General features: G+C 41.6%; 1 protein-coding gene across 1 annotated transcript; it reads right to left on the bottom strand.

The window, feature by feature from the left end:
• Positions 1–169: 169 nt before the first annotated feature.
• On the bottom strand, positions 170–26,457 carry ATAD2 (ATPase family AAA domain containing 2). The gene is made up of 28 exons (XM_057429819.1): positions 26,227–26,457; positions 21,883–22,025; positions 21,353–21,402; positions 20,834–20,987; positions 20,002–20,092; positions 18,951–19,035; positions 17,904–18,014; positions 17,342–17,450; positions 16,230–16,343; positions 15,334–15,442; positions 15,023–15,138; positions 14,070–14,244; positions 13,355–13,443; positions 12,855–13,014; positions 11,787–11,877; positions 11,056–11,367; positions 9,421–9,547; positions 8,686–8,869; positions 7,683–7,868; positions 6,183–6,318; positions 5,843–6,039; positions 5,074–5,233; positions 4,595–4,717; positions 4,354–4,503; positions 2,938–3,201; positions 2,268–2,392; positions 1,004–1,132; positions 170–244 (listed from the first exon to the last, which is right to left on the bottom strand). The coding sequence occupies exons 1-28, from the start codon at positions 26,455–26,457 to the stop codon at positions 203–205; spliced, it is 3,963 nt and encodes a 1,320-aa protein (XP_057285802.1). The 3' UTR covers positions 170–202.
• Positions 26,458–26,705: the final 248 nt, after the last annotated feature.

The following is a 26,705-nucleotide window of genomic DNA, read 5'->3' as shown; positions in this document are numbered from 1 at the left end:
TTCCAAAGGCAATCCCAGCAGTATGTCACATACAAATACACTGACAGGACAAAAAGATAAAAGCAATTAGAGGACTTTATTTGAGCTTTCTTTATCTTAAAGAAATATATCTTTATATAAATATATATGTGGAAGTTATCTTTAATGAATTTTGCAGTGAAAAGGAAAGAGAGCAAGAAGTCATTTAGTCCAAAATCAAGACTCACTTGGAGTACGTGAAGGCTGCAATCTCTTTTTTCATTTCCTAAAGAGAAAAGAAGAAAAACTAGCAGTTAGCATGAATAAAATCCAGGAGAACCTTGTTTATTTGTTTGTAAGAAAGAATAAATAATGTGCACATACAGTAGGAGTTTGTTATATTTAACAAATCCACATGCTACCACTATCCCAACACCTTGCTATTCCCACTAGCTTCAAATGCATCCTTTCACATCCAAAAATCACGTAGGCAAGAGGGGCTGTATGAGTCTGTATCCGAACATCCAGCTTATTCAAACTGAGTCAATACTGGGAATCCCTGGCTGGGACCATGGGAGCTTCTGGAAGATTTTTCCTGAGTTCTGACAACTCAGAAATTGTCTCAGTCAGGAAATCTGACCACTATCATTAAATGGTCACAGGCAGGAATCTCCCCATATGTCAAACGAAGGATGCTCAAGCCCTGCTAGTTAAAAAGAGATTATGGTGAGATGAGAGAAAAGCCTCGCGCTCCTGTTATGTCTCACACTTCCTGTCTTTTCAAGAATGGCATGACTACAAAGTATTGCCATGTTTGACTGCCTGCAAGGGGAGAAAGAGGGAGCCACAGACTGAGAAAAGCACCCTCCTTCCATAGCCCACAGCCCTAGAAAGCGTCTGGAGAAGAGCTGTTGACAGACTGAGGTGAACTACTTTGCCAGGGTGGACCTTCAAGTTCAAGGCTTTCCCTACTAAAAGGGCCAATGATTATGCCAAATATAACATGACAGTGATAGGAAGTGCCAGAAGACACAAACCAATTCACCTTCACTAATTCAGTTTTGTCATAGTCTTCTCGATGCTGGTAAATGCACTGACTGATAACTGCGTAGAGTTTTTCCAGCTGCAGAATGGTGAACTTCTTAGTTATCAAGGTGACAAAATGCAACAGTTGCTGAAAAAAAAGAATGAGGGAAATACAAGTTTAGACTTCTAGTGTGAGATCCTTTGAACAGGGTTTTCCATGTTTTTGGAAGATAAACAGTAACTACAGAAGTGACATCCTACTTTTTCTACTGTAAAATAAAATACAAGTGACACTTCAGAGACGGGATTCAGTACCTCAGAAGCTTTAACTGGAGAAAGTGAGTTAATTTTTCATACTTCACAGAAAAGGAAAGTTTAATTTTCAGACAGCATCTTATTACTAATCAATGATCTTCATTCCAAATCAACTGCTTCCAGAACAGCAGGGAATGACACAACCCACTTGGTTACAGAGCAGCAGCGACTGCTAAGCCACTATTGCTTTCCATCAGAGAAGCTGTGGCTGCCATGCAAGGGTGCAGTAACTGGATATTTGGAAGCCAGGCTGCAGATCTTTTAGATACAGCTGTGCCATCCTGAATATGGAGTTACTGCTGGTAGAGCTTTGAGTTGGAACAACAATTATCATTCAGCCTCAACTTATTGGCTCCATGACAATCCCCTGTGAAACTATTTCCAATTGCTGCCACATACATGACTGCAGCCTCGAACACTGCTGGGGATGGGGCAGCCACAGCTTTTCTGGGCAACCTGTGCCAGTGCCTCACCACACTCACAGGGAAGATTTTCTTCCTCATATCTAATCTAAATCTACCCTCTTTCAGTAGAAAGCCATTCCCCCTTGTCATGATAAGCTTTATGTCAACTTCAGGGTTAAGTTGATCACTGTTAGAAATGAAGGTCCTTTTGAGGACATGCAAATACCAAAGCAAAACTCCCAAATCCATCATAAAAACTGTTAATACATTAATAACCAACAGTACTAGTAGGTTGTCAGGCGGCTATTTTACAATTCAACAAGCCCCTTTAAATTAAAAGTCAGGAAGAGAACCCAGTCTCCTAAAACTTAGTTCACCAAAAGCAAGAAGAGCAGTCTACACCTGGCGTGGAAACTTGACAGTCATGGTCCATCACAGGCTGAATTATTTCACAAATTATGTATCCTTCCCATAAATTGTTTTAATGTGCATCAGTTAACAACTGACTTCAGTTACAACTGCACATGTAGCTACTTCAGTATTAATAAGTAAAATTAGACTTACTTTGAGTTCAAAGTAATCCACAACCACTGGCTGCGTGGGAATTTCCATCGCTTTTTCAACACCCATCGCCACTTGCTCTTCTCCACCAGAGTGCCTCACACAAACTACACGGGGCACCCACACATCTGCAATGACAGATTCCTTTAGTCAGGATTTCTGTTTATCTGGAATACAGTATTAGTGAAGTATCCTCTACCTGGAATACAGCCTCTCTCTGCAAGGACAGACACAGGACTGTTACCATTTTTTCCACTGAGAAATAATTGACTTTTACTTTCTTCCTGGCAGAAGTCACTGCTCCATCAAAATTGGAAACAGACACTCAAAAAAAGCACTGGAGAAAAAGGCAGGGTAAAAACAGGGCAAAAAAGATACCATCCTGTTTCCATCACAGCGCTGCGTGGTATTAGGAAACACATCTCCCATTGTGATACTCATATAATAAAAGAAAGTCAGCAGCTGTTTGTCAAGTTTTTGAATAACAGACTTCAGAATCAAAACCCCAGCAGCTGCAGCAGAAGGGGAGCTTGGCTGGCAGAGCTAGAAGGGCAGCACCATTCTGCATGTTAACTTTAGAGATACAACAGAACTAACAGAATGGAACTGAAGGAGGCTGAAAGCTAAACAATTGTGTAATCCTCCTCAGGGAGAAAAAAAAGAGCTAAATTACCTGTTGAACCAGCTGTATTTTCATTCGCATTTTTGTGTCGTTCCTGCAGGACATTTTCATTCTCTTCCATTAAAGAATCCTGTGTGGACTCCCCTTCATTGTGATCTGTGGTAGAACCAGGTCTTCCCGTTTCTAACTCCTCATCACTCTCTACTTCATTTTGCTCTTCTGGAACTTTATTCTCTTTATTGAACTGAAAACTCATCCTCTTGTTTGTGATATTCGAATGCACTTTCTTCTTTTTGCGTTTTCTGTTTTCCATATCTACAAAAAGAAAACAGGAAACGTAACCCAAAGCATGCCCAAAAGTTTTTTCCTTCTAAATCCAGCATCCTGATCATACGTGACTTTCAAGGAAAATGACCAAAGGAACTCAAGTACCATTCTCTCTCTCCCACATCTGTTTAGAGACTGAAGAGCTGCACATTTGCTGTTAGATTTTAAAAAGGCAGCTACAGTATTTCATTCACAAAACCATCAGCTTCAAGATCTTAAGAGCAGCAAATTCTTACTTTGGATAAAAAGTATTGCTGCAAAGCAAGGTTATTAGATCAAGTTGCCATCTTAGGATGGAACAGATATGGATGCACAGAAAAGCAAAGCATTTGGAGACAAGCCCTTCAAATCTGTTCTAATGCAGATTCCAGTAAGCTCATGTAAAACAAACTTCCCGTTTCTGTCTTCCAGAAAACCCACCATTCTTTGCATACACAGAGCTGATGGGTGAAGCTGCTGGCAAAATCCTCAGTCATGCCAGTGAGACCAGCAAACCTCACACCATGTCATGCACTTTAACTGAATGAGGCTCAAGCCACTTTGTTTCTTGGACAGAGCCTTGGGCGACATGGTCTAGTGTGGGGTATCCCTGCCCATGGCAGGGGGTTGGAACTAGATGATCTTAAGGCCCTTTCCAACCCAAACCATTCTATGATTCTATGTTCCTTTCACAGGAAAAGTGAGGAAATAATGATTCTTCCTTTGCAGAGCTAGTATTGCTCCCCTGGTTTTTCCCTTTTCCCACATCAATTGGGAATTACAGTAAGAGGTGGCATACAGTTTAGCACCTGAGGGCAGGGAATGGAAAAATACTGTTTCGTATAACTGAAAAGTCATTGGGGATTCAGAAACTGCCACATACAACATTTCTGACTTCAAGAGACTTCAACATTTAAGAGCCATTAAACATCAGTGGGCAACAAAGGCCACAGTCTTACAATGTAAACCAACCACTGCACTTGAACTTCATAACCGTATTGAATGAATGCATTTATCTCATACAGGGGAGCAAACTGAAAAATGCAATGCCTTTGGCATGAAGAACCAGACATCACAGAAACCTGCTGAGTCCCAAGAACAGAGAAGGTAGCAGTAGCATTAGCACCTTCTCTAAGGAAGCGTGAATAAAATACAACTTGCCTTTAGAGTAGGGTGTACTGAAGCCTACAGGCTCTGCTGGCACCTTCAGTTTATCACTACAATTCGGGTCCGTTCCCTTACTCTCAGCAACAGAGTTCTGCTTTGGCATTACATGGTAGTAAGATGGAGCATACTTTGAAGAGCTACAACCTTGCAATAGAGAAGAGATGACAAAGAATTGTGTTGTGCACTGTTGGTTACAGAGACTAGTCTTAAAAACCCTTAGTGTCAAAACCCATACCTCTTTCCTTACGAGATTCTTGTATTTCTTCACAGCATCGTTCAAAATCTTTATCCATTTCTTCCCTCACTATGGAATATGCAGTGTCCCTCAGAATACAAGCTCTGTGCCTAATGAGACGATCTGAAATTTCAACAGTCAGAACTGAGCATTTTTTACCAGCCAAATACATCCTCCATTTCGATTACTAAGACAGAAAGATTTTGCTCTTCTCATAGGTAGCTTCTGAAGGGTTCTCTCAGAGAATATTTTCAGCATAACAACATAAAAGTTCATTATTAAAGCAAAAGAGTTACTGATTAACTCTTCTGTGACAATTCCACATCCAAGTATTTTAACGCTACATTTACAACCTGGCAAGCAATGCTGCTCTGTGGATGTTTCAAATGATCTAATCCCATCTCTGCTGGCCACAGGTGACATTCATCAATTTATACGTTTTAACTTTTTCCAAATTAGGGATAAAAACACATCCTCACCTCCAGGCTCTTTATCTGGGTTGTATTCTAAGGCGTTGCTACAGATTAGATCAATGTCTTTTAGAAAGTCTCTTGCAGTTAGGTACTGGTTTAAGTCAATCTTGGACAGAACTGTTGAAAGGTCCATGGGGTGTTTGATAACTGTGCTATAATCAGGTACCTACAAATGAAACATATATGCTCACATTTAACACAGTGTCTCCCCAAATTAATGATTTTAATGAAGCCGAATAGAGGACTTCTTAAAACCCCCAAATATTTACGACGCATACAAAGATGCATTTAACCAGATAGTTTCAGTTTACATTTAACAGTTAGTTCCTTGAAAATGGAAGGGTTATTTTGACTGGCTTCAAAGAGACAGACCAGTAGAGGGAAAAAATGAAGCAGGGAGGGAAGAAGCATGTGTGGGCAGAGAAAGGAACAGACACCCAGACTTCCCCACAGGAAAGAAAACTCTCACAGAAGTCACCCAATATTCTCTTTGCTGTTGGCAGCAAGAAAAAGCTTGCAAGAATTGCACCTTTCAAGCATCTGTCTTAAGCATCTGCTTTAGAATGAGCTAACTGGACCCAGGGGTGCAGATTTCTTTACTCAGACCATAAAAGGAGCCTAACAACTAGTTCAGATGAGGACATCTGTGTTTCCACGATTTGAATAATACAAACCAAGTAGAAGTAAAGGGAAAGAGAAGTCAGTAGAACAGGAATTTGCTGAAACACAAAGCTCTATTAAGACTACAGCTGGCTTGGAAGTATATCTAATTTACCTCCTCTGGGTCAACAGGCTTTGAAAATACTCTGAAGCGTCTGTCAATGACAAGTCTATGAGTCACATCCCTTAGGAAAATCCTGAGTTCACGCAATGTATCCTCCTCCTGCTCCTCCAGCTGCCTTCTTTCCTCCTCTGTCAATTGTCGAGGCTTAGGTGGTGGTGCTACAGGCAGTTCTTCCAATGGACGCCAAGCTTAAATGAATAGTAAAGTTTCAGTCAATTTATGGTACTCTGATACAAGCAGATGAAAAATTACTCAGAGAAAATTACCACCAAAGTAACTACTGTACAGCTACGAATTTAGGTAGCAAAGTTTGTACGCAGAATACTCTCACCTGCGCTGGGTTTGGGTGCAGGAGGTTTAGCAACTTGATTTACAATTAAGTCCTGAAAAAACATTCCTCTTTCTTCCCTATTAGGCAAGTGGATTTTGAAAACTTCTTCATGGTTGTCATTAAATAAGTCTTTGATCTAAAGCATATGAAGAAAAGATATTTTAGATATAAGGCCACACAAATGCACGTTCTACTCTAAAAAGATGAGTACCTGTTTAAATGAAGCTAGATAATCACCTAGACTAGATAATCACCTAGACCTAGCTAGATAAGGAAGAAATTCTTTACTGTAAGGGTGGTGAGGCACTGGAATGGGTTGTCCAGGGAAGCTGTGAATGTTCCATCTCTGGCGGTGTTCAAGGCCAGGTTGTACTGAGCCTTGAGTGACATGGTTTAATGTGAGGTGTCCCTGCCCATGGCAGAGGAGTTGGAACTAGATGATCTTAAGGTCCTTTCCCACCCTAACTGTTCTGTGATTCTATAAGGCAAACTGAAAAGTCAACCACTTGGCCCTGAAAGGCCAGATTTTCACAGGTTAGCACAGCAACTAAAAACATCTTCTTTGAGGAACACCTCTGGAGTTGCAGCTCAATGAAAACACCATCTGGTACACTGATGAAGTGGTGACATTCAGCACTACCTCCAGGACTCTCCATTTCGTATTGGCCTCCTTGCTGTCCGTTAGTTTAAACCTTTAAGGCAGCTCTAGAAGGAACAGGCAGGCTTTTAGTAAAGGGATGGAGGTTTGGTTGGAGTTTCTTTTACGACTTTAATTAGTTAAAATGAGGTGTCTGAAGTTGCATTCTTCCAAGGTCTACTCCATTTTTGTAATCTCTGCTCCCAAAAGGCACAGAAGGAATTTCAATCCTTCTTTTAGAAAGGACTTATAAACAGCATAAAAAGCTGTGTATAAAGTGAAGCCCTTTCAAAGCATTTGATGATAAAACACATCTAGGTGTTCCTCTCCCCAAGGAAATGAGGCAAAATAATCACAGCAGCACATTCACATGTTGAACACCTTCCTTTCATGCACTCGCAGATGTCCAAAAAGCGCAGCATGTCCTCTTACAGAATTTTGTTAAGGAATACAACAACTGATTTCCAGGTGACTTAAAGAGAAGATGAAAATTCTCTTTCTACTCTGTCAAACTTCCTTTCCACATTTCCATTTCAAGCACTGTATATTCTTGACTAAGTACATACCCAACCATCTTGTAGTCACTGGAATTTATTGTCTGAAGTTATACGTATGTCTAATAAGCATGAGTGTGAGAGAAGGGAGAAAAAGTTGGGTCAAAGTCAGTCTCTTTATTCCAAAACCACTTTAAACAAATGCTTTCAGCAGTGTTTAGTCTAAGCAGATTTTAAGAGACCTGGTTTGGATGCCCGAGGAATAAGTGTGAATTTCCTTCAGAGTCCACAGAACTCCAATGCTTAAAGGATTTATTTATAAGCAAGAAATTGAACAAAAAACGTTCAGAAAAGGGTGGCCAGAAATACCTCTTTTGGGAGATCCGCGTGACGCACATCAGATGTTGCAAGCAGCAGAACTGGAGCTAATGTTGGAATGTTCTCCAGTAGTGTTGTAAAAGTAGCTTTCAGTGTAGCTCCAACAGTTTCCCACCACGAATGGATATGTGGGATATAAATTATACTGGGTGCCGTTCTCTGAGCTTCTCGCATCAACTGGCAAAATGAAAGCTTGGATAAGAAAGCTAAACCACGGGCCAATAAACAACAATGCATGAGACCAGATTACGTGTGTTGGAAGACCACAAGCCATTGCCTACGGATTGTACCTCAATCACAGAAGACAACATGCATCTACCGTGTGAGGGAAGTGGGAACAGTCCTTTCACATGACAAATTCCTCCATGCACCCTTTCAGATTATCACTATTCAGATATCCAGATGATCAATATTCAGAATATCAATATTATCAGTATCTGCTTATATTTAATTTTCCTAGTGAAGAGATATACACCTGTGTACAAATGTCAGTGAATTTTAATACTTTGACTGCATACCTTGCAGCACTAGAAGCTGCCTATGAAAAAAAAGAGTAATGCTTCTTTTGCCCCCAAAACCTCCACTGCCCTTTAAGTCTAACAAAAAAAGCAGCTACAAGTGCTTGACACGCAGTCAGGCTGATGCAGAGCCATCTACTGGGAGCACAGGTTCTTGTGAGGCAATGGAAACAACTTCCTGGATCCCACTGAGACCAGCAGCATTTCTTGCCATAGAGAGGGGTTTATTTGCAGCACCTCCCATCTTCCCGAGCTGCTACAACATCCTCACTAATTCGGAATGGAAAATACGACCACATATAATAAACTTATTTGATATCATCTGATCTGGAAGAAAAGCGCATTTTTCAGATGGAAGTAAATGTAAGAGCACATTCAAACCAGGCTGCCTCCACCAACAGTGAATTTGGCTTACTTTAAGAGTTTAGAAACAGTTCATGAATGCTATGAGATTAAAGAGGGGAAAAAAGAGACACCTGTGCACATGTTTCTTCTGGTGAGGTGCTGCTTGCCGACAACATACATAGGTCTAGTGTATAAGCTGGAAACTTCTCCAGGGCGTGTATTACTGCAGGTGCCAAATGAGAAGTTTGCCCGTATCCTGGCTCTCCCACTAGTAAGAACCGTGGCCTACAAGATGTTGGCTGGTAATAAACATTTCTAGAACAGCAAGGAAAAAAAACAAAGAAATGAAGTGATGAATGTTAAGAAAGTGACAAAAATAACTGACCCAACAAGGATGAAATCAATCTATTTTGCAACTGTTGACTTATATGACTTTCACATTAAGCTATCAAAAGGTTCACAAAAGCTTAGCAGAGTAAAGGTACAAACTGCAGCCATTGTGTAAGTTCTCCTCATAGTGTTTTAACAAACCATTTCTCAGTTTCGTTCCTGCTACATAATTTGCTACGGGTTTAACAATCTTGGAAGGCAGAAAGGCAAAAGATGGCTACACAAATCCATAGATGGCTTTTATCTAGAGGGACAGACAGCCCAGTTCTTCAGTCTTGAGTCTTTCAAGCAATACGATGGATTAAATTAACACACTCCCAGAGTCTGTGGACCATTTTTGACTTGGGAAAAGAGGGCAGGAACATTCACTGTGATGGGTTATGGCAGCAAAATGCTTCATCTACCACCCTCACACCGGAACTGTTTCCAGATCCAGCCATATTGACAATATAAACATAAAGGGAACAAACATCTACCTGCCAAAGTTGAGGAATTTTTCCGGTTGACTACCAGGTGTTTTCTGAGTTGGATTATCTTCAAAGATCAGTGGTGATTCTTCATCACTGTCAATCACATCATTTCTTAAAGCGGGATTTAAACTGTCTGAAAGACAAGAGAGGTTTGTTAACTTTCCTGAATAGGCTGTAGCTTGCTCTTACATTAATAGAGCTTCTAAATCAGCACTGGAAACCACTTATCTTGTATTTCTGCATTTAAGGGCACTCACTGCTATTTTCTGTAGAGCTCATTCTACCACAGATCTAAGGAGATTACACAGGTCTTGTACAAAGCTGTCCCATGTCCCATGATTTGCGTAAGATATTCTCTCTGCATTGGTGAAAACTTGGAGGCTTTTCCCTTAGAACAGAGAGGATTAGGAACAACCTCTGTAGTTCCTAAACACATGAAAACCTCAACAAGGATTCTTTCTGGAGCTGGACATGGGGAAATGAAGTGAATGCCATGGCCACAGACTTCCATTTGTCTAGGACTAGCAAGTCAGAACATACAGACCAACATCTCCTATATAAGGCTCCTCAAAGATTCCTAAAGAAGATAATGGAAGGTGGACAACAGAAACAGGATGCAACTACCCATCCCCTAGCCTCTCTGCTTTTGTTTTGATAGTGGGTTTCTGTCTCTGTTTTAACACTGCAAACGATCTACCAGCTCCACTGGGAGTAATACTGGTAGGATGGATATTCTGCATAGATTAGCATAATAAATTATTAATGGATCTCCATTAATCAGGATTGGAATGACTTCATCGATTTACTTGTTCTCACCAACAGACTAATCCTGATCAAGGACTGTAGCGATAGGACAAGGGGTAATGGGTTTAAACTGAAACAGGGGAAGTTTAGATTGGATATAATGATGAAGTTCTTTACTGTGAGGGTGGTGAGGCACTGGAATGGGTTGCCCAGGGAAGTTGTGAATGCTCCATCCCTGGCAGTGTTCAAGGCCAAGTTGGACAGAGCCTTGGGTGACATGGTTTAGTGTGAGGTGTCCCTGCCCATGGCAGGGGGGTTGGAACTGTATGATATTAAGGTCCTTTCCAACCCAAACCATTCTATGATTCTATGATCACAGCCGATGCAGTCAGGAGTGTGAACTCACGTATGTTATGCAAGCCAAACCCCAAGTACACACCACTAAAACATTCTGATCTCACATGCAAGTGAGCAGTGTGATCCATGGACATATCAATTAAAAGGTGATGGTTAAAAGTTATGACAGCGAAAGCAGTATTTAGCTTAAACCACTTGTATTGTGATACTGACATGCTTCAGACCAGAATTAGAAGCATTTCTGCAAAAAAGCCTTCTCCCCCCCACCGAAACATTTCTCTTGAAAGAGGTGCCTCATACATTAAACCTTAGATCCAACTCTACAAATGATAAACATGTTGGCTGCTGTCCGAAGTGGAGTGCTCTAGTAGGGAACATATAGTTCTCCACTGTGTACCGAGAGTCATTCACGGCTCCCACCCAGCACCATGCACGTGTCTGTTCTAAAATTCTACTGCCATCACAGCCGAGAGGTTGATGGCACAAATCAGCAGTTTCTGCTTTGGCAGAATTTTACCAAAGTGGATGTTCTCGATATACCTTGCTGTTGGTCCTTTAGTGCAAGCTCTGCATGGGGAAATACTCTCTGCAAGGCTTGTAAAAGTCTTTCTAGTGTGTTTTCAAACAGTGGTTTTACAATAGGTGACAGTGCTCGCCCAGGTGAAGCCACAGCCCTCTGTGAAGCTGGAACAGTCTTCTGCATAGCCATGACAAAATCCTTTGCTGTTATCTTAATAGAAGCAATATCTAACTGCAGTTTCTCACTACTTTTGTATATCTGAGGATAGCGGCGGCGCAAAGCACAGAGCGCAGCTTCAGCACATAAGGATTTAATATCAGCACCACAGTATCCTAATGAACAAAAGAAGAATCAAATGTTATGTCAGTTTCAGGCAAAACAAAAGTCAAGGCAAAGGTTTCTAAAGTGCAACAACTGGAAGACTTTGTAGGCAGCCAAAAATTAACATGTTAGGAGAGAATTTAAAGAGTTACTGCATTGCAGAGAAGATATTACATGACTGATATCCTGTGCTTATGAAACAGCCAAGACTTTGCTCCTGAGGAATATCTCCCAAACCCAGTCAATGTTCTGAGAGACACAAAAAAACTTACAAAAAAGGCAGCACCTGCCTTTGCTTGCTCCCAAGGTGTGGAGCTGCCTCACTGCCTTGCTTAGCAGCAAGGCACAAGAGCTCAGGTACTGCCTGGTACAAGCTCAGATTTCTCAGGACTCAGTCACACGCAGTAACTCACTTGGTTTTCAAACCTACCAGTACATTTTTCAGCCAGCTGTTCAAGAAATGTGTCCAGTGGCCTAGGAGTCCAGTCTCGTGTGTGAATCTTGAAAATCTCTTTTCTGGCCTGGAAACAAAAAGGGTTGCATTTTAGTTGCATCCTAAGTTTACTTGTATAAAAAACCCCACAAACAAAACAAAAGCCAAACCAACCACCACAAAACCCCAGAACCCCTTACATTAGTGCAGATACTTCTCTGCTGCTCTTCAGGTATTTTAAAGTTCAGTTCATGTGCTCTTTGCTTTTTCAAGCAGGACATTTAATAATTCTTAACCTGTCACATTAAATTCTTGTTTCAGTGCAGGCCCCCCAAAAAAGACATTTGTAGCTTCCCTGAAAACGAGGTTTCCACAAGTATAAGATCTAATGATCCTGAGGAAAAAAAAGTAGTAAAAAACCCCAACCTTTATCTGCAAACAGAATGTTTCATCAAAGAGAATTCTCTCAAAACTCTGCACAATTTCATGCTGACAGTCTCATTAGTTCATCAGATTTGCTTTTCTGCCACTTTACTCAAGGAAAACAGTCCTAGCACTATGTTTCAAGTTGTCACAATTACTACAAAGAAGAACAATATTTAGGACTCAAACTACTGTCACTGATCCAGAGAATGACAACCATTGCCTATCTTTATCTCTGATCTCAGCAGGACTTTCATTTAAGTATTTCCTCATACAGAGATTAGCAAAAATGCACTTTTTGTGCACATCATTTCTTACATTTTCAAGATGCAACAGCAGTGATCTATAACTAATTCATGCATTAATTCTTTGTTATCTTTCCAGCGAATAGCAGCATCCCATTGTCTTGACTGGCCAGAGTGAAACGAAAACTCATGATAGAGGTAACTACTTGAAATCACCTTATTCATAGATATCCAGTATCAAATCTGCCCACCACAATACAAGGCAGTCTCTCCAAGCATCCCCCTCTTTTGTCTGAGTTGTACAACACTGATTTTGACTTTAACTCCACTGTTAGGAGGTGGTGTTACAAAGATGGACTTTGCCACATTAGCAGTAAGGCTGAGTTGAAGTTCTGACCTCTTTATTTGGCAAGTTGAAGAGGAACTCCCGATCAAAGCGTCCAGGTCTTCGTAAAGCTGGATCTATAGAATCCAATCTGTTGGTGGCTCCAATCACCACAACCTCTCCTCTGCTGTCTAAGCCATCCATAAGTGCCAGAAGTGTCGACACAATAGAGCTAACAGAAAAATACAATTTTCATTCACTGGTTTAGTAACTTCTCTTATATTCCACATGCCCTTATCCAACAAGCGCTCAAAAAGGGCAAGCTTTAGCTGAAGAGATGCTGATTAGTGAAAGGCTCATTTTAAGACATAAACAGATAAGGTAACACAGACCTTGTGCTGATACCAAGCTTCACAAAGTGTTTTCTATTACTGTTTAAAAATGACCTGACATATTAGTGCTCTGAGTATCTAGTTTCTAGAATAAATCTATGTGTCACAAACTTAAATAGGTTGTGGTCTTCTTTGTAAAAAGTTCAAGAAACTTCTATGAAGGCACAAAAAATGCACTACCTATGAATTTGGTCTTGTTTGCTGGACCTCACAGGAGCAAGACCATCTATCTCATCAAAGAAAATAATTGAAGGACGCATCTGGTAGGCCTAGAATGCAAACACAGGAATACTGACATAAGTAAACCAGCACTCTTGTAAGGAGAAAAAGCATGAAAAACGTTATGGCTGGAAAAGTCACTGGAACTGGGCTTTTCATACTAGCACCAGGGATCTTTAAAGATTAAGCTAATGGAGTAAGTGGCATGATTAACAGAAGACAGCGGCTTATGTCAGCCACCGAGATGGGTGACAGGAAACAAATCCCACCAGTAGTTTCTACAGCTCTTTGACAACTACCAAGAACAGTGCAGGGACTCAATTCAATTATAGGTTCTGGAAGCAAGCTTCCACTGTGAATTTAAATGGCCATACTTTTACCCTGCATCTGTTTCCCTCTGATCTAAAGCCACCATCTCTCGCCTTTTGAAACCTTTTTTTGGTGACTGTTTGCAGTTTGAGGGGGTTGCTGTGTGAGGTACTCTCATTTGTTTCATCTTTCCCAATAAATCTCAATATTTCAAACCCATAAAAAAACCCACAGAAATAATGGAACTCAGTCCCGTTTCAGTGGAAGGAGCTGACAAAACATGAGAAAGACTGAGTCCTTACAAGCATTGACAGCAGAAAATTACCATTACCACTCGGACAGAACACAGGGCATGTTTCAACCTCACCTGATCAAATAATAAGCGAAGCTGTCGTTCAGACTCCCCCACCCATTTACTCAGGCAGTCAGCACCTTTTCTCATAAAGAAGGCTATTCTCCTGTCACCTTGGCTACATTCATTAGCAAGTGCACGAGCAACCAGTGTCTTTCCAGTCCCTGGTGGACCATAGAACAGACAGCCTCTGCAATTAAAACAAACAAAACCCCATAAAAGATTCACAAAAAGAAGATTTTTGTAAGAAAACATCATTACAATAAAACGGTATTACAACCCCCATCCCTAAAACACACGACTCTTCTCTCCTAAACAAGCCACAAAGATAGCAGTAACACCTGAAGTCTTGTGATCCTACACAATTCAACAAGGCAGCAAATGAAACAAAGAGGATAATGCATATGCACAAAACCTCAAGAAAAGATCCTAATATCCCAGAAGGACACTTCCAAAACTGGTGACAAACTAATAGGGGTGGTTACAGCACAACTGAGCCAAGCAAGAACAGACTTCACAGATTCTGAGACTGGGCTAATTTATGAATCACAGGTTCATTTTCCAGTGCTACATTGAATATCCATTCTCATTTTCACAGAAGGCAAGGTCTGACAGTAAAGCATTTAACTCTCCCTTAAAAAGCTTTGAAGTTACTGGATTTGGTCTCCCATTGCTGATGATAAACAAGGAGGAGGTCCAAAGCTGGGTGCCTATTCTGAATTCCCAGGCAGATACAGCCTCAACAATTTTTCAAGGCAAGACACTTCTAGATACATTCTCACCACAAAGTAAATCCCTGAACCTACAGACATTCTGGATTCTATCCATTGTTAAGAGATTACTTTTTACTACTGCTAAGGAACCCCCATCATCACTGTTGAAAATTCTAAGCATGGAAGATAGCGCAGTTGAATATTCTCCCCAAAATAGGTGAACTAGAATCTATTGTTTTGAACAATGTTTGTTACCTTGGAGGCTGGATCTTGAATCTCTCAAAGAATTCTGGGTACAGCAATGGAAAAACGACCATCTCTTTTAAAGATGAAATGTGGTCAGAAAGACCACCCACAGCATCAAATCGTACCTAAATTCAACACAACACATTTGATATGTTAAAGAAAGCTACAGCCCCCGTAAGAGTCCATCATTGATTTTATGTCAGCAGAAAGGAAGTGTTTGGGGCAACTTTCAAATTGCTTGATAGAATACTGAAATCCAATCCAATTGTAGAGGGCCTGCTGGAAACCTCTCACTGACACCATGACCCAGCAATACTTACTGAACAATCGATTTGCATTGGATCAACATCAGCCAAACTTGCTCCAATTTTCATTCGATCCTTGCGAATGCCCTTTAGCTCATCTGGCCGGAAGTTTAGTGGCAGACACCTTATTGGAATGAAGGAGGAAAAAAAAAGTGCTTTCTAACTTCAGATGCAGCCAGAAGATTTCTGCTTTTAGAATGATGGCAAGTGAATGCAGAAGACTTTGTAAATGAGCATAAACTTCCTAAATAGTTAAATATTTGTGTAAATTGTTTTACATTTCATGTACATGGATAACTAAAGGAAAATGATCACTCCAGAGATGAAACAGTTAATAATTTTACCAACTCTTAGTACTTAGGAATACCCATGCCAGCCAACATGGTAGGTCTATGAATGCAAGCTTAGAGAATAACTTCTTCTATGTGGAGTATGTGAACTGACCTTGAATTGTGTGATGGAAGAACCTCCCCACAGAACACACTGACACCTTTCAAAGACTTTTTGCTACTACATTCAAAAAGTTACAGCCTATAGGGATACTTATTTCCATGTGGATTAACATTCTAAAGGCTTCCCACCATTGCTGGTCCTTTCCAGGGATTTTGGGATGTGTGTGCCACAAGACACACATGTCTGAAATAGGCTGAAAACCTATTTGTTAGATTCTTACTAAAACAGTTTTTCTAGAGCTTTTGTTAAGTAACAAAAGCTCCATTATTTTGTCTCCTTATTACATATTCTTATGGTGGTTTTCTTTCTGAACAAACTACTATGCAGCACAGGAGCAGTACAAGCTTCTATTTAAAAATTAACATCAAAGTGTTCCTCTCCCCATTCCCACATAGAAATCAAATCACTGATTAAAACCTAACAGACTCCTCCCACCCCTATTCTCCAATTTCATTAACCTTCTTAAATTTCTGTTACGGCTGTGCCTCCTACGCCTCTCAAAATGCTCTTCATCATCATCAGATGAGGAGGAAGAGGATGTGGAACCATCACTGCGGACCCCGTGTTCCCGTCTGCAAACATTTAAACAAGTGAGAAAATTAAAGTACTAAGTAATATCAAAATTTAAGTGAATTCTATCTAAGTAACATCAAAAGTAATATCAAGTAATGTAAAAATTTAAGCGAATTCTATCTCAGAATTGACTTAGAGTTCTCTTAAGTTTCTAAAGCATTGTACTTCTTATAAATATGATTTCAAAGGACATCACATGATTTCCCTTGTCACAGAGAAATGTTAGGGAAAGGGAAAATGTTAAACTATTTTGCCAAGAAACTTCATAAACAAATTACTTGTTTCAGTCTCTCTCACACACACAAATGGAGTTTCACTTTGCATTATGTATCCACTCCGAAACATAGACCTTTTAAACTTACTTAAAAGTTTGGCTTCCTTCCCTAACCGTCTGCTTTCAAGGATGCTAAATACTGTGATCAAATCTAGCAAGAGATGGCATTCTCCATGCTCCAACTGCTTACAGGATCCAAAACTCCCTTGTCATGACTATTGCAATTTATAGTTTCATTTAGTATTTTTCTTGCTTAAGGGTGGTTTTGTACAGAAGTATCAACTGATTCTGAAGAAAAAACAGAATATTCTAAGTGATTACAAAAAGATCTGTTAATACTTCCATACAGGCTCTCCCCTCTGACAATGTTATCTTCAGTTTTAAGAAAGAAAGTCGTATCCTTCAAGATTAAATAGTCTTGAGATTTTCAGAGGAAGATTCTGGCTTCAATTCCAGAATAAAAGAATTACAGTTACACAACCTCAGCCACAACCTTCGTCATCACCTTATCACTGACCACAAACCTGCATTTTAAACAAACCTAATAGCTAATAAAAAGTGTATCCTGTGCCCCAGTATTTTTCTTTATACCCTCAGACCCACAGCAATAATCATGCTATTCATCTGTAATTAGTACCAATCCAAAGCCTCTTGAAAGCATTATTCAGGGATGTGACTGGCAGCACTACTGATAAATAAGAACTATCACTAACCATCACCAACCTGTTATTATTTTTGCAGCAAGAGCCTTGCGACTGAGCATTTGTAAATGAACATGTCTGTCTGACAGGAGAAGACTGGCCCGGAAAATACATCTTACGTTGTCTTGGTTCTGTTGAAAGCAAAGAATTTAGACTAATGCTTCAAAAAAGTTGAACAGGAAGCAGGACAGTGAAAGAAGCAGAAAATGTGACCTGTTCTGCCCATGTCTAGCTTCAGGGGAAATCTTGAGTGATTTAGGGGTGTGGGTGGGTTAAATCAGTGCACAATAAAAGTGAACCACTCCTCCCACCCCGCCCCCTACAAACAGGAGAAATGAAAACCTCAAGAGTAAGATCATCCAGTCTGTTCAGTTACTATTCTTTCAAGCATACACAGGTCATTTTTTTGTCATTTAATAGCAAAGAAATACAATGAGCACAGGCTACATGCATTTAATAAAATTTACTTGTAGAATGAAGGTAAGAAATTGAAATACAAATTGAGTGTGTACAGATTTGCATTACAAACCAAAACCAAACTCATATACAGGAAAGCAGCTCATAAGAGAAACTGCATAACTTACTTTCCAGCGGCGCTTGGTAGCGCTCCACAGTCTTCCTCTGTCGAAAGAAATAACGCTTTCGAGTGTGTTCACCATCTTCATCTTTCTCTTCACTTTCATCTGATGAAGTTGCTGTACATCAACATTAAAACATTTAAATGCTGTTGCAAATTATATTTAAAACCGCACTACACAGATGCCTATCAGTTTTACTACTACCTTCATATTAATGACACAATAGATCTGAGAACATGCAAAACCTGAAGAGCAATTTACAAAGACACATTCCAGCAATTACAAAGCACAGAGGAGCACAGATACAGATACTGTTCTGTCCTTGCTCCAATTGCTGGTGACTGCTCATCAATCTCAGTAACAACAATTGTGTCATCTTGCCTAGCCAAGATGCAGCTGCTGTGAAAACCACTACTTCAAGAAGTAATTTCTGAGAAAGTGTTTCAGGGAAGTGTATTTCATACTCCAGAATGGCAAGACTAAGCATGGTAATGTAGCTCCAAGTCCTAGCTCTGCCACAGATCTCTGGAGCAATAATGGGCAAGTTATAGGTTTGAACTTCCCCAATCAAAAAAGTAACGTCCAATGTATACAGTTTATGTCACTAGCTTCTGTAAAGTAATTTGAAGGGGATTTTCATAAAAGATGATAAGAATGCAAAACACACTATCTTCTCCCCTGATGATCTTCATGCTAGGGAGCAGCTTTCCATACACACCTGGTAACCTACCTGAATTCCTGAGAATTCTCACTGTACCACTAAAACCCTGCAGATGGACATGCTCCCGCTGTAGTGGGGTCATTCTTTCTCATTCTGAGTAAAACCACCCTTTTCTTTTGATTCCCACTTGTCCACAGCTACCTGTTGCACCCAATTTTTTTACCTCTGAATATCTGTTCTGAGCTCACTGCAGCACAGCCCTAGAATCCCTAACTATGGCTTGTCATGTCAAGAATAAGGACTTTTTAACTGATGAGAAATCGGGTCATCTCAATTGCTTAAGACAAGGATTTGGCTAGAGCATAGCAGAGAAAATTTAAACCAGAACTAACCTGCAACAACCCTTTGCTTATCAGCTATTTTTTTGTCAGCTCTCGGGATTTCTTTCTTTCCTCGGGAGTATATACTGAGATTTTCCTAATTAAAAGAAACAAGAAAGATCAGTCACAAGTATGCAGAAAACCTGACATGGGCATATTTGGTTTCTCTTTATGCTATTAGGGTACTCCATATATACAAAAGATAAAATTAGGGTACTGGAGAAGAGAATAAGAACATCATTCTGGTACCCAGGATTAGGATCAAGAATTCCTCCTCCAAAATAGGGTTTGGTACACGTGATAGTTAAATACTTTTCTACATATAAAATCCAATGTGTATTAATTAATCACAGTAATTAATCATTAATTATCAAAGAACCTGGCAGAAGCTAGGAAAAAGCAGTTTCCAGAAGACAAAAAAATTAACCATATGGGCATTTGAGAGATGATGTACAAAGTACTATGGACAATTCCAGTTTCATTAAACAAAGGAATTCGGATCTATAAAGGAAGGCTATGAAGAGGTTTTAAAATTAAGTGCCTGTCATTCAGATGGACTGCAGAAAAAACTTGATTTAATAGAGCAAAACCAACCAGAGAAAATAGGATTGCTGTATAGAATTTTAGCACAAGTTCCTCTAGGGACAGAGACTACTTAAGCTTACAGGCAAGGCTGGAAAAGAACAAACACACATCAAGCATCAATGAATTCAGTGTTTCGTAAGATTTAAGATCCAAGCCCTGAAACAGCTGTTTGTAAACAGCATTCATTCAAAAATCGTAAAGCAATTCATAAAGCACAGTATAAGACATGCATTTCAGGGTACCACTGCTATTTCATGTCTTCTGAGGAAGATATTTCCTCCACCCTTAGAGTCCATTTGTAGCATGACCACTAACATCAAGATGTTAAATTATAATTAGAGCAAAACCAAGTGTTATTTTGGACCACACTATTCTGTGGAAGAGTTATTTCAGTTAAATTAAAATGACAAACTAAATGTTTTTTCTATGTGAAACACACTACTTAGACAAAAGAATAGTAAAATAAATCAGCATCTACATTTGTGTTGCTGAACACTCCCAGGTCTTCCATCATTCGCCGTCTACGCATCTCCATGTCATCCATCTTTTGCAAGACGGCTTCTGCAGTACTAACATAAAAAGTTGACATGTCAGAGCAAAGACAGGCAAGTATAAACCCCCAAATATATCCAAGAATACACATAATTGGTATGACATTCTAATACAGTACGCACAAAGCAGAGGCACAGACACTCAGCCAAGTTCTTAAACACTACTTGAAAATTAGTTCAAATGTTTACTGGTTTAGAGCAGATGTAAGAACAAGCGTTTGAGGATTTGCAAACAAGCTCTGTTTCCACATTTATTTTCCCCTCTCATTGATCACAGTAAAAATAAACCTTTAAAAAGTCTGTTTTAGTAAAAAAAGTAGAATTCTGAAGATCCTAGTAAGATAACAGAAATTACAGCAGTATTCAATAGCTCTTCAGCTGCTCTGCTTCTGCATGATAGCATTAAGTCACTTTTAGTTCACAGCCTTCCTCAGACAACAGGTTGCTTATTCTTTTCTTAACTGTAATTTAAGTTTCCTGTCGATTTTCTGTGGCTATAGATATTGGAAAAAAACACCCTACTGCTGTTACACTTTGCAAACCTTTCCGAGCTGTGCCAACATATCACATACACAGGGGCATGTAGGGAGGTCTCAGCCTAACCACTGAATCCACTGAGCTCTTGCTGCCAGGACTAGCAATACCTTTTTCTGTTGTCAAAAGGAGAAAGCCCCTAGCCAGTGTATGCCATAGCACAAAGGCTGCTAAAAAGTTTCATGTCAGTGGCTTTGTGAGATGATGGAAAAAAAACCCACTTACTTTGTTATAAGTTTGTCAAACAATACAGACTGATTTGTAGTGGTGTAACGACTTTGTTGAAGCCTGCAGCTTCGGCGGACCTCTAAATCTCCATTTTGTTCATGGACATGTTCTGCAGCTTTTGCCTCAGCTCTGGTCCTCAGTGTCCTGGTGACTAAAATGTGGTAACATAGAAAGTATTTTGAGACATTTAGAAAATGCATCACTACCTTTATCACCACTGCTCCAGTAAACATAAAATCTGCAGTGGAGTGATTTTTTTCTTTAAATACTGAATTAAAAGTTAATGTCATGGTGACAACACCCAACTTAATTATGTTTAAACTTTACTGTTTGATCTACCTCTTTGCATAAAACTCACCAGAAATTCACCATCTTCGAGATATCCTCACAGCTTTGGCTGATTTTGGCTAAGAGTTCAGATGTTTCTGGGGCCAAGTTAAACAGGCAGAGTAATGAAGTGCGATCCTCCTCAGAAACTGGGCTAAAAAGGAACCCTATAGAATTCCTGCTACTTACCTTCTTTATAGTCTTCTTTTTTTTGTTTTGATTTCTGCTTTGCCAACTGCCTACATTAAGAAAGAGGACACTGTATCAGAATTACTGCACGGAAGTATTTCTAATATCTTACCATATCATACTGCATCAGAAAGTTCCCCCTCAAGACCGGGGAACTTCAGCTGTTTTATGATCTCATGCTCCCAGTCAGGCAGAGCAAAGCCTGTGGACCACAAGGATCCCAAGTCTGCTGTGTACACGGTTGCTATGCGCCGAGTTCTAAGCGACTGACACCCCAAAACATTCTAAGGCTGAAGTTCTAATGGGGCACATATTCCTTGACAACCAAAGTAGGGAGAGCAAGGAGCTGGGAAAAGATGCAGAAGACTTGTACTACGAAGAGCAATTCTAGTTCTAAGATACCGGCACTCGTTTTAACATAACCATATTCCCCTGCAGGCTTCTGATTTATCATGATGTGACTCACTGTACATGCTTTCACTTTTCATTCTATCTGTTCAACAGAGATTGAACACCCAAAAATACAGTACCTCGTTAAGTGTCTTCGATTGATATTTTCACTTAATATCTCCATGCTTTTGTCAAAGCTAGAGTCCGAACAGGGTGGCATGCTTTTTCTCATTGATCTTAAACAGTGTCCACCGAAACATTTCATTTTGGTCGAGGAATACTCCTAGCAGGAGAAAGAAATAACATTTATATACACCACGTATGTTGAGCTGAGGAGGCAATTTTATCTCATTTAGGCAAGTTTTTTCTGTAACTCTTCTGAGTTACAGTGCAACTAACAGTACCTAAGTCTTGGACCACTTCAAGGTCTAGGCCAGGGACACATCTGCACTTGAGGTAACTGGGAGGCCACACCATCTGGAACCAGTTACTGATTACATTGAGGGTCTGAGAACATTTACAGAGGGATATAGTAGTAACGCAGTAGGTATGTGTGCACACATGTGGGGTCTAAATACCAGCAGCTGGAGCAGGACTCACCCAACCAGCCCCTGGGGACACCCAAGCATCAGGGACAGGTACAGACAGACTGAATGCCCGACACCATCTACCACAGGGGCCCATATTACATATATAAACTTATGTATGTGTGTGTATTATCCCACTAATGGGTTTTCACCCTGATCAACCAGAGAGGGAAGAAGGATCATTTGCACTCTCCATAGAGCTTCTAGATTCAGCTACTCCAAACATACAACAGTTTCAAGTAAGAACAACTTTTTAAGTCAGAGGCTGTACTTCTACATACATGATCACTTGTGAAATTCGACTCCCAGGTTGGGAGTGACTCTGGAAAGTTTAGCTTGCTTTAAGTCTTAAACTCTAAGTCTTGGGCCTCCCTGCCCTCTAGGGCTGTATCCCATGAAACCTTACTAAGCAGGTTCCTGAAGAGGCCAAAGTCTGCTCTCTTGAAGTCCAGGGCAGTGAGCTTGCTGCACGCTCTTCTCACTGTCCTGAGGATCTCGAATTCAACCATCTCATGATTGCTGCAACCAAGGCTGCCCTGGAGCATCACATTTCTAACCAGCCCTTCCCTGTTGGTGAGAATATTCCTTGGGAGCAACTTTAAAGGTTTTAACATCAGTTAAAAGATGATTGCAGTAATACATTTCACAAATCTCTGAGCCAAAGGCCAGACTGAAGGAAAAACAAACACTTTGAGAATGTCAGCACAGACGTTAGGAAAAGCCCGGTATAGTGACCAGGGAAATCTTTCTATGTGCACTTACACACTTGTTCACTATTGTCATGTATTTTTAATGCAATGTTCACCATGTAATATCTGTGATATTTACTACCCTTTGTATGTATTTTTTACCTTAATCTTGGCTCAAATTAGGACACAGGCAAAGCAGTAACAGTGCATATTGCTAACTGTGATCGTCCTCCATTTGTAGGAAGGTATCCCAAGTCAGCAAGGTGGCAGACACCAAGAAGCAGCCAGCGAAGCAAGAGTAACTAACTCTTATCAACCCAACCAGGCTGAAAACACACACTTAAGAAGTAAACTCAGAAGCAGCAAATGGCTAAACAGCAAAGATAAGGCAGTTGGATTAAAGAGTTTTGTAAAGTATTTCAATTTTTGTAAGCATTTCATATTTTATTACTTTCCTCATCCTACAGACAGCAATTGGCAATTGTTTCTAAAAAGCCTCGGTACAAAAACTCTGTTCAGCTCTCTAATGTCTGAGGAAGTAACTCTGTGTTGAAGTACTACCAAAACAGATAAAGGTCCTTAGGCAATAAGGCTGTTAACTCTGATGCTGAGATCCCTACACAGATGGGTCATGAAGGCTTAGCCTGGAAAAACAGCAGTTTCCACTTTGCCCAGACAAAAGGGGCCCCAAATACAGGTCACACAAGAGCAATCTTGTTCACCTTAGGGACTTACACCAGGGTTATACACCTATAGACACACAGCTTTCAATGGGACACTGATCACTTTGTACCTGCCATGGAACTGCTTGGGACTGAAAACTTGGAAGAGAATAAACCCACAGATGTTGGCTTACCTCAGACTTCCGGCTGTATGGCCCTTAGTATGAGTGAAAGAAGCTGACTAAAGATAAACCCCTTGCTGGTATTAGAAAACTTCAAGAGCTGCCACTGCCAAGTCCTTGCACATTAACAAGACAGGAAAGAGGCATTAGGACCTGAACATGCAATTAGTATCATCATCATTTCATCATCTAGGGCACTTCTGTCTGTCTCTGCACTCTAGCAGAGCCTGACCATCGTACAAATGAGGTAAGAATGTGCCTCAAAGAATGGGAAAGGTCTGCAAAACGAAAAAAAACACAACCAAAACAAAACAAAAGATAGAAGAAAATAAAGAAACAAAAGAACAACCTCACAGTTTCACAATGAGGATTCTGCTTTGGTTTTCAGTGAAAAGTTTATAGCTAGCTTCCTCATTCTTCTTCTCCACACTGAGAGCACAAGCCAGCCACTTTACCTGCCTGGCTCTGCACAGCCTTTGTGTGCCCGTGTGCAAAAGGCAGCTGAATTCCCTGCAGCCTCTGACAACCCTTTCTAGGGTGGACTGCAAAAGCAAAGTGGTGACCTTTAAGCAGATTCCATGTCAAAAAAAAAAAAAAACAACAAACCAAACTAGGACCTAAGGGTTTCTTCCTTATTAGCTCAGTATCACTGAAAATAATGAGAATCCACACAACTGAAACTCCCAAGAGTTCTGCTGGAAGGAAAAAGACTCCATTACAAGCACCACTCCGAGGCAGGGCTTCAGTAAAGAGCAGACCTCTTCCAAGTTAGATCTGGCCTGCCTTTATTTGTTATGGGAAGGCAGGACACCCTGAGGAGAAGAGCCCCATTTGGAAAGAGCCCCTCTATTCGGCTCTCATGAGACCCCACTTGGAGCACTGTGCAGTTCGGGTGTCCTCAACATAAACAGGCCATGGAGCTGTTGGAGCAAGTCCAGAGAAGGCTGCAAGGATGATCAGAGGACTGGAGCACCTCCCATAGGAAGACAGGCTGAGAAAGTTGGGGCTGTTCAGACTGGAAAAGAGACCTCACAGCAGCCTTCCAGTATCTGCAGGGGGCCTACAAGGACGCTGGAGAGGGACTCCTCATCAGGGCCTATAGCAATAGGACAAGGAATAACGGGTTTAAACTTAAGCAGGGGAAGTTCAGGTTAGATATAAGGAAGAAGTTCTTTACTGTGAGGGCAGTGAGGCACTGGAATGGATTGCCCAAGAAAGCTGTGAATGCTCCATCCCTGGCAGTGTTCAAGGCCAGGTTGGACAGAGCCTTGGGTGGCATGGTTTGGTGTGAGATGTCCCTGCCCATGGCAGGGGGGTGGAACTGGATGATCTTAAGGTCCATTCCAACCCTGACTATTCTGTGATTAAAACCAATGAACTTCTTAAAGTGAAATGGTTCAGTTACTAAAGTAGCAACATGGAGATGCAGACAGCATGGGCTACTTCACAACCCTCATAATCACATAATGTGTCTCTTCCACTGGGATAGATTAAAATTATCAAAAGCTCAAGTAACGTTTTCACCACTTCAGGTTACTCACATAAGTGCTTTAATTAAGTCTAAAGTAGTCCTGATCTCTAACCAAAGCTTTGTTTATAAAGCTTCCAAAGTAGCACCGATAGAACCCTGACTAAAGAGCATTTCACGGGCACTTCAGGCCAACTGGAACACGATTGTAGGTCCCGTGTATTCTGTGTTGAGCGCTGGTTTTGATGCATTTTTGTCACCAGAGCAGCGAGCTCTCCCTGTGAGCATTGCCACAACTACAGCACAGCCGTCTCGCGGGTTTTCCGAAGACAATTCTTTAGGTAACAAATTATATCCAAACACGCAGGCAGAGGCAACAGAGATACATGCCAAACCTCAATACTATGGGCAGCTCACCCGGGCAGGGCCGCCCGGGGCGCTCTCCCTGCCCTGTCACCGCTCCCTGGAACAGCGGTCGTGCCAAGACCCCTGACACCTCTGGGGCAGAGGAACGGTGGGGACGGACCCGGCCGGCTGCGGAGAGCGGGTACGGAGACGACGACACCAGCTGTTTCCGCACACACGGCAACACAACCGGCCCCAGCCGCAGGTAACACAACCGGTGTGACACGATGAGCCATAGCTGTAGGGAACACAGTCAGCCGTAGCTGTAGGGAACACAATCAGCCGTAGCCATAGGTGATACAAGCGGCCGCAGCTACGGGCTCTCACGCTAAATTCCCCCTCCTCCTGTTTTTCCCTCCACATGACGCCGACCTCCGGTGCTTTCGCGAGGGGACGCGGCTTCCCCAGCTCCTCCCAACAGCTCCCAGAGGCTCATGGTCGGTACCGGCAAACACCTACCCGGGCCCACAGCCCACCAGGCGGAGCCTTACCCGGTTACTCACGTCCTCGCCGGCCCTCCTGGTCCCCCTAGATCCCGCGGCCCTGGTGGTGACCGCGGAGGCCCCGGACCGCGTCCAGATGCGGCGGCTGCTGAGGGAGGGGGGCTCCAAGGAGATGAACTCAGAGCTAGAGTCCAAGAGGTCGAAAGAGGCGCGGCGGCGCCGGCTATCGCGGGCCACTGGCCCGGACGGGCGGGCACTGCTGCTCCTGAGGACCACCATGGCCGAGCGGGCACCCTCCTGCCTCTACCGCTGCAGCCCGCCCGCGCGCGGCCCTCGTCGGCCCCGCCTCCCTTCGGATCCCGCCGCCTCACCCTTCCCGCCGCTCTCTGCCTGCTGCTGCTTCTCCGCCCCAGCAGCTAGTCCCGGCGCGGCTGGCGGAAGGACACAGCGCAGCCATACGCCAATTTAAGTTTTTTGGCGCGTAAAAGTTGATGCGAGTTGTTTTGCCCGCCCGGGATTGGCCCGGT

The sequence above is a fragment of the Pezoporus wallicus genome, unplaced genomic scaffold, assembly GCF_028554395.1.
Source record: "Pezoporus wallicus isolate ANWC-B61680 ecotype Strahan unplaced genomic scaffold, APGP_CSIRO_Pwel_v1 contig_7545, whole genome shotgun sequence".
NCBI classification, from domain to species: domain Eukaryota; kingdom Metazoa; phylum Chordata; class Aves; order Psittaciformes; family Psittacidae; genus Pezoporus; species Pezoporus wallicus.
This window is presented reverse-complemented; position numbering and strand designations above follow the sequence as displayed.

Coding starts and splice junctions, on each gene's coding strand:
- ATAD2 (XM_057429819.1), bottom strand. CDS start 26,457: ATGGTGGTCCTCAGGAGCAGCAGTGCCCGCCCGTCCGGGCCAGTGGCC. Junction 11,368..11,786: donor GCTGGCTGAAAAATGTACTG/GTAGGTTTGAAA, acceptor TTTGTTCATTAG/GATACTGTGGTGCTGATATT. Junction 4,504..4,594: donor AGAATCTCGTAAGGAAAGAG/GTATGGGTTTTG, acceptor CTCTATTGCAAG/GTTGTAGCTCTTCAAAGTAT.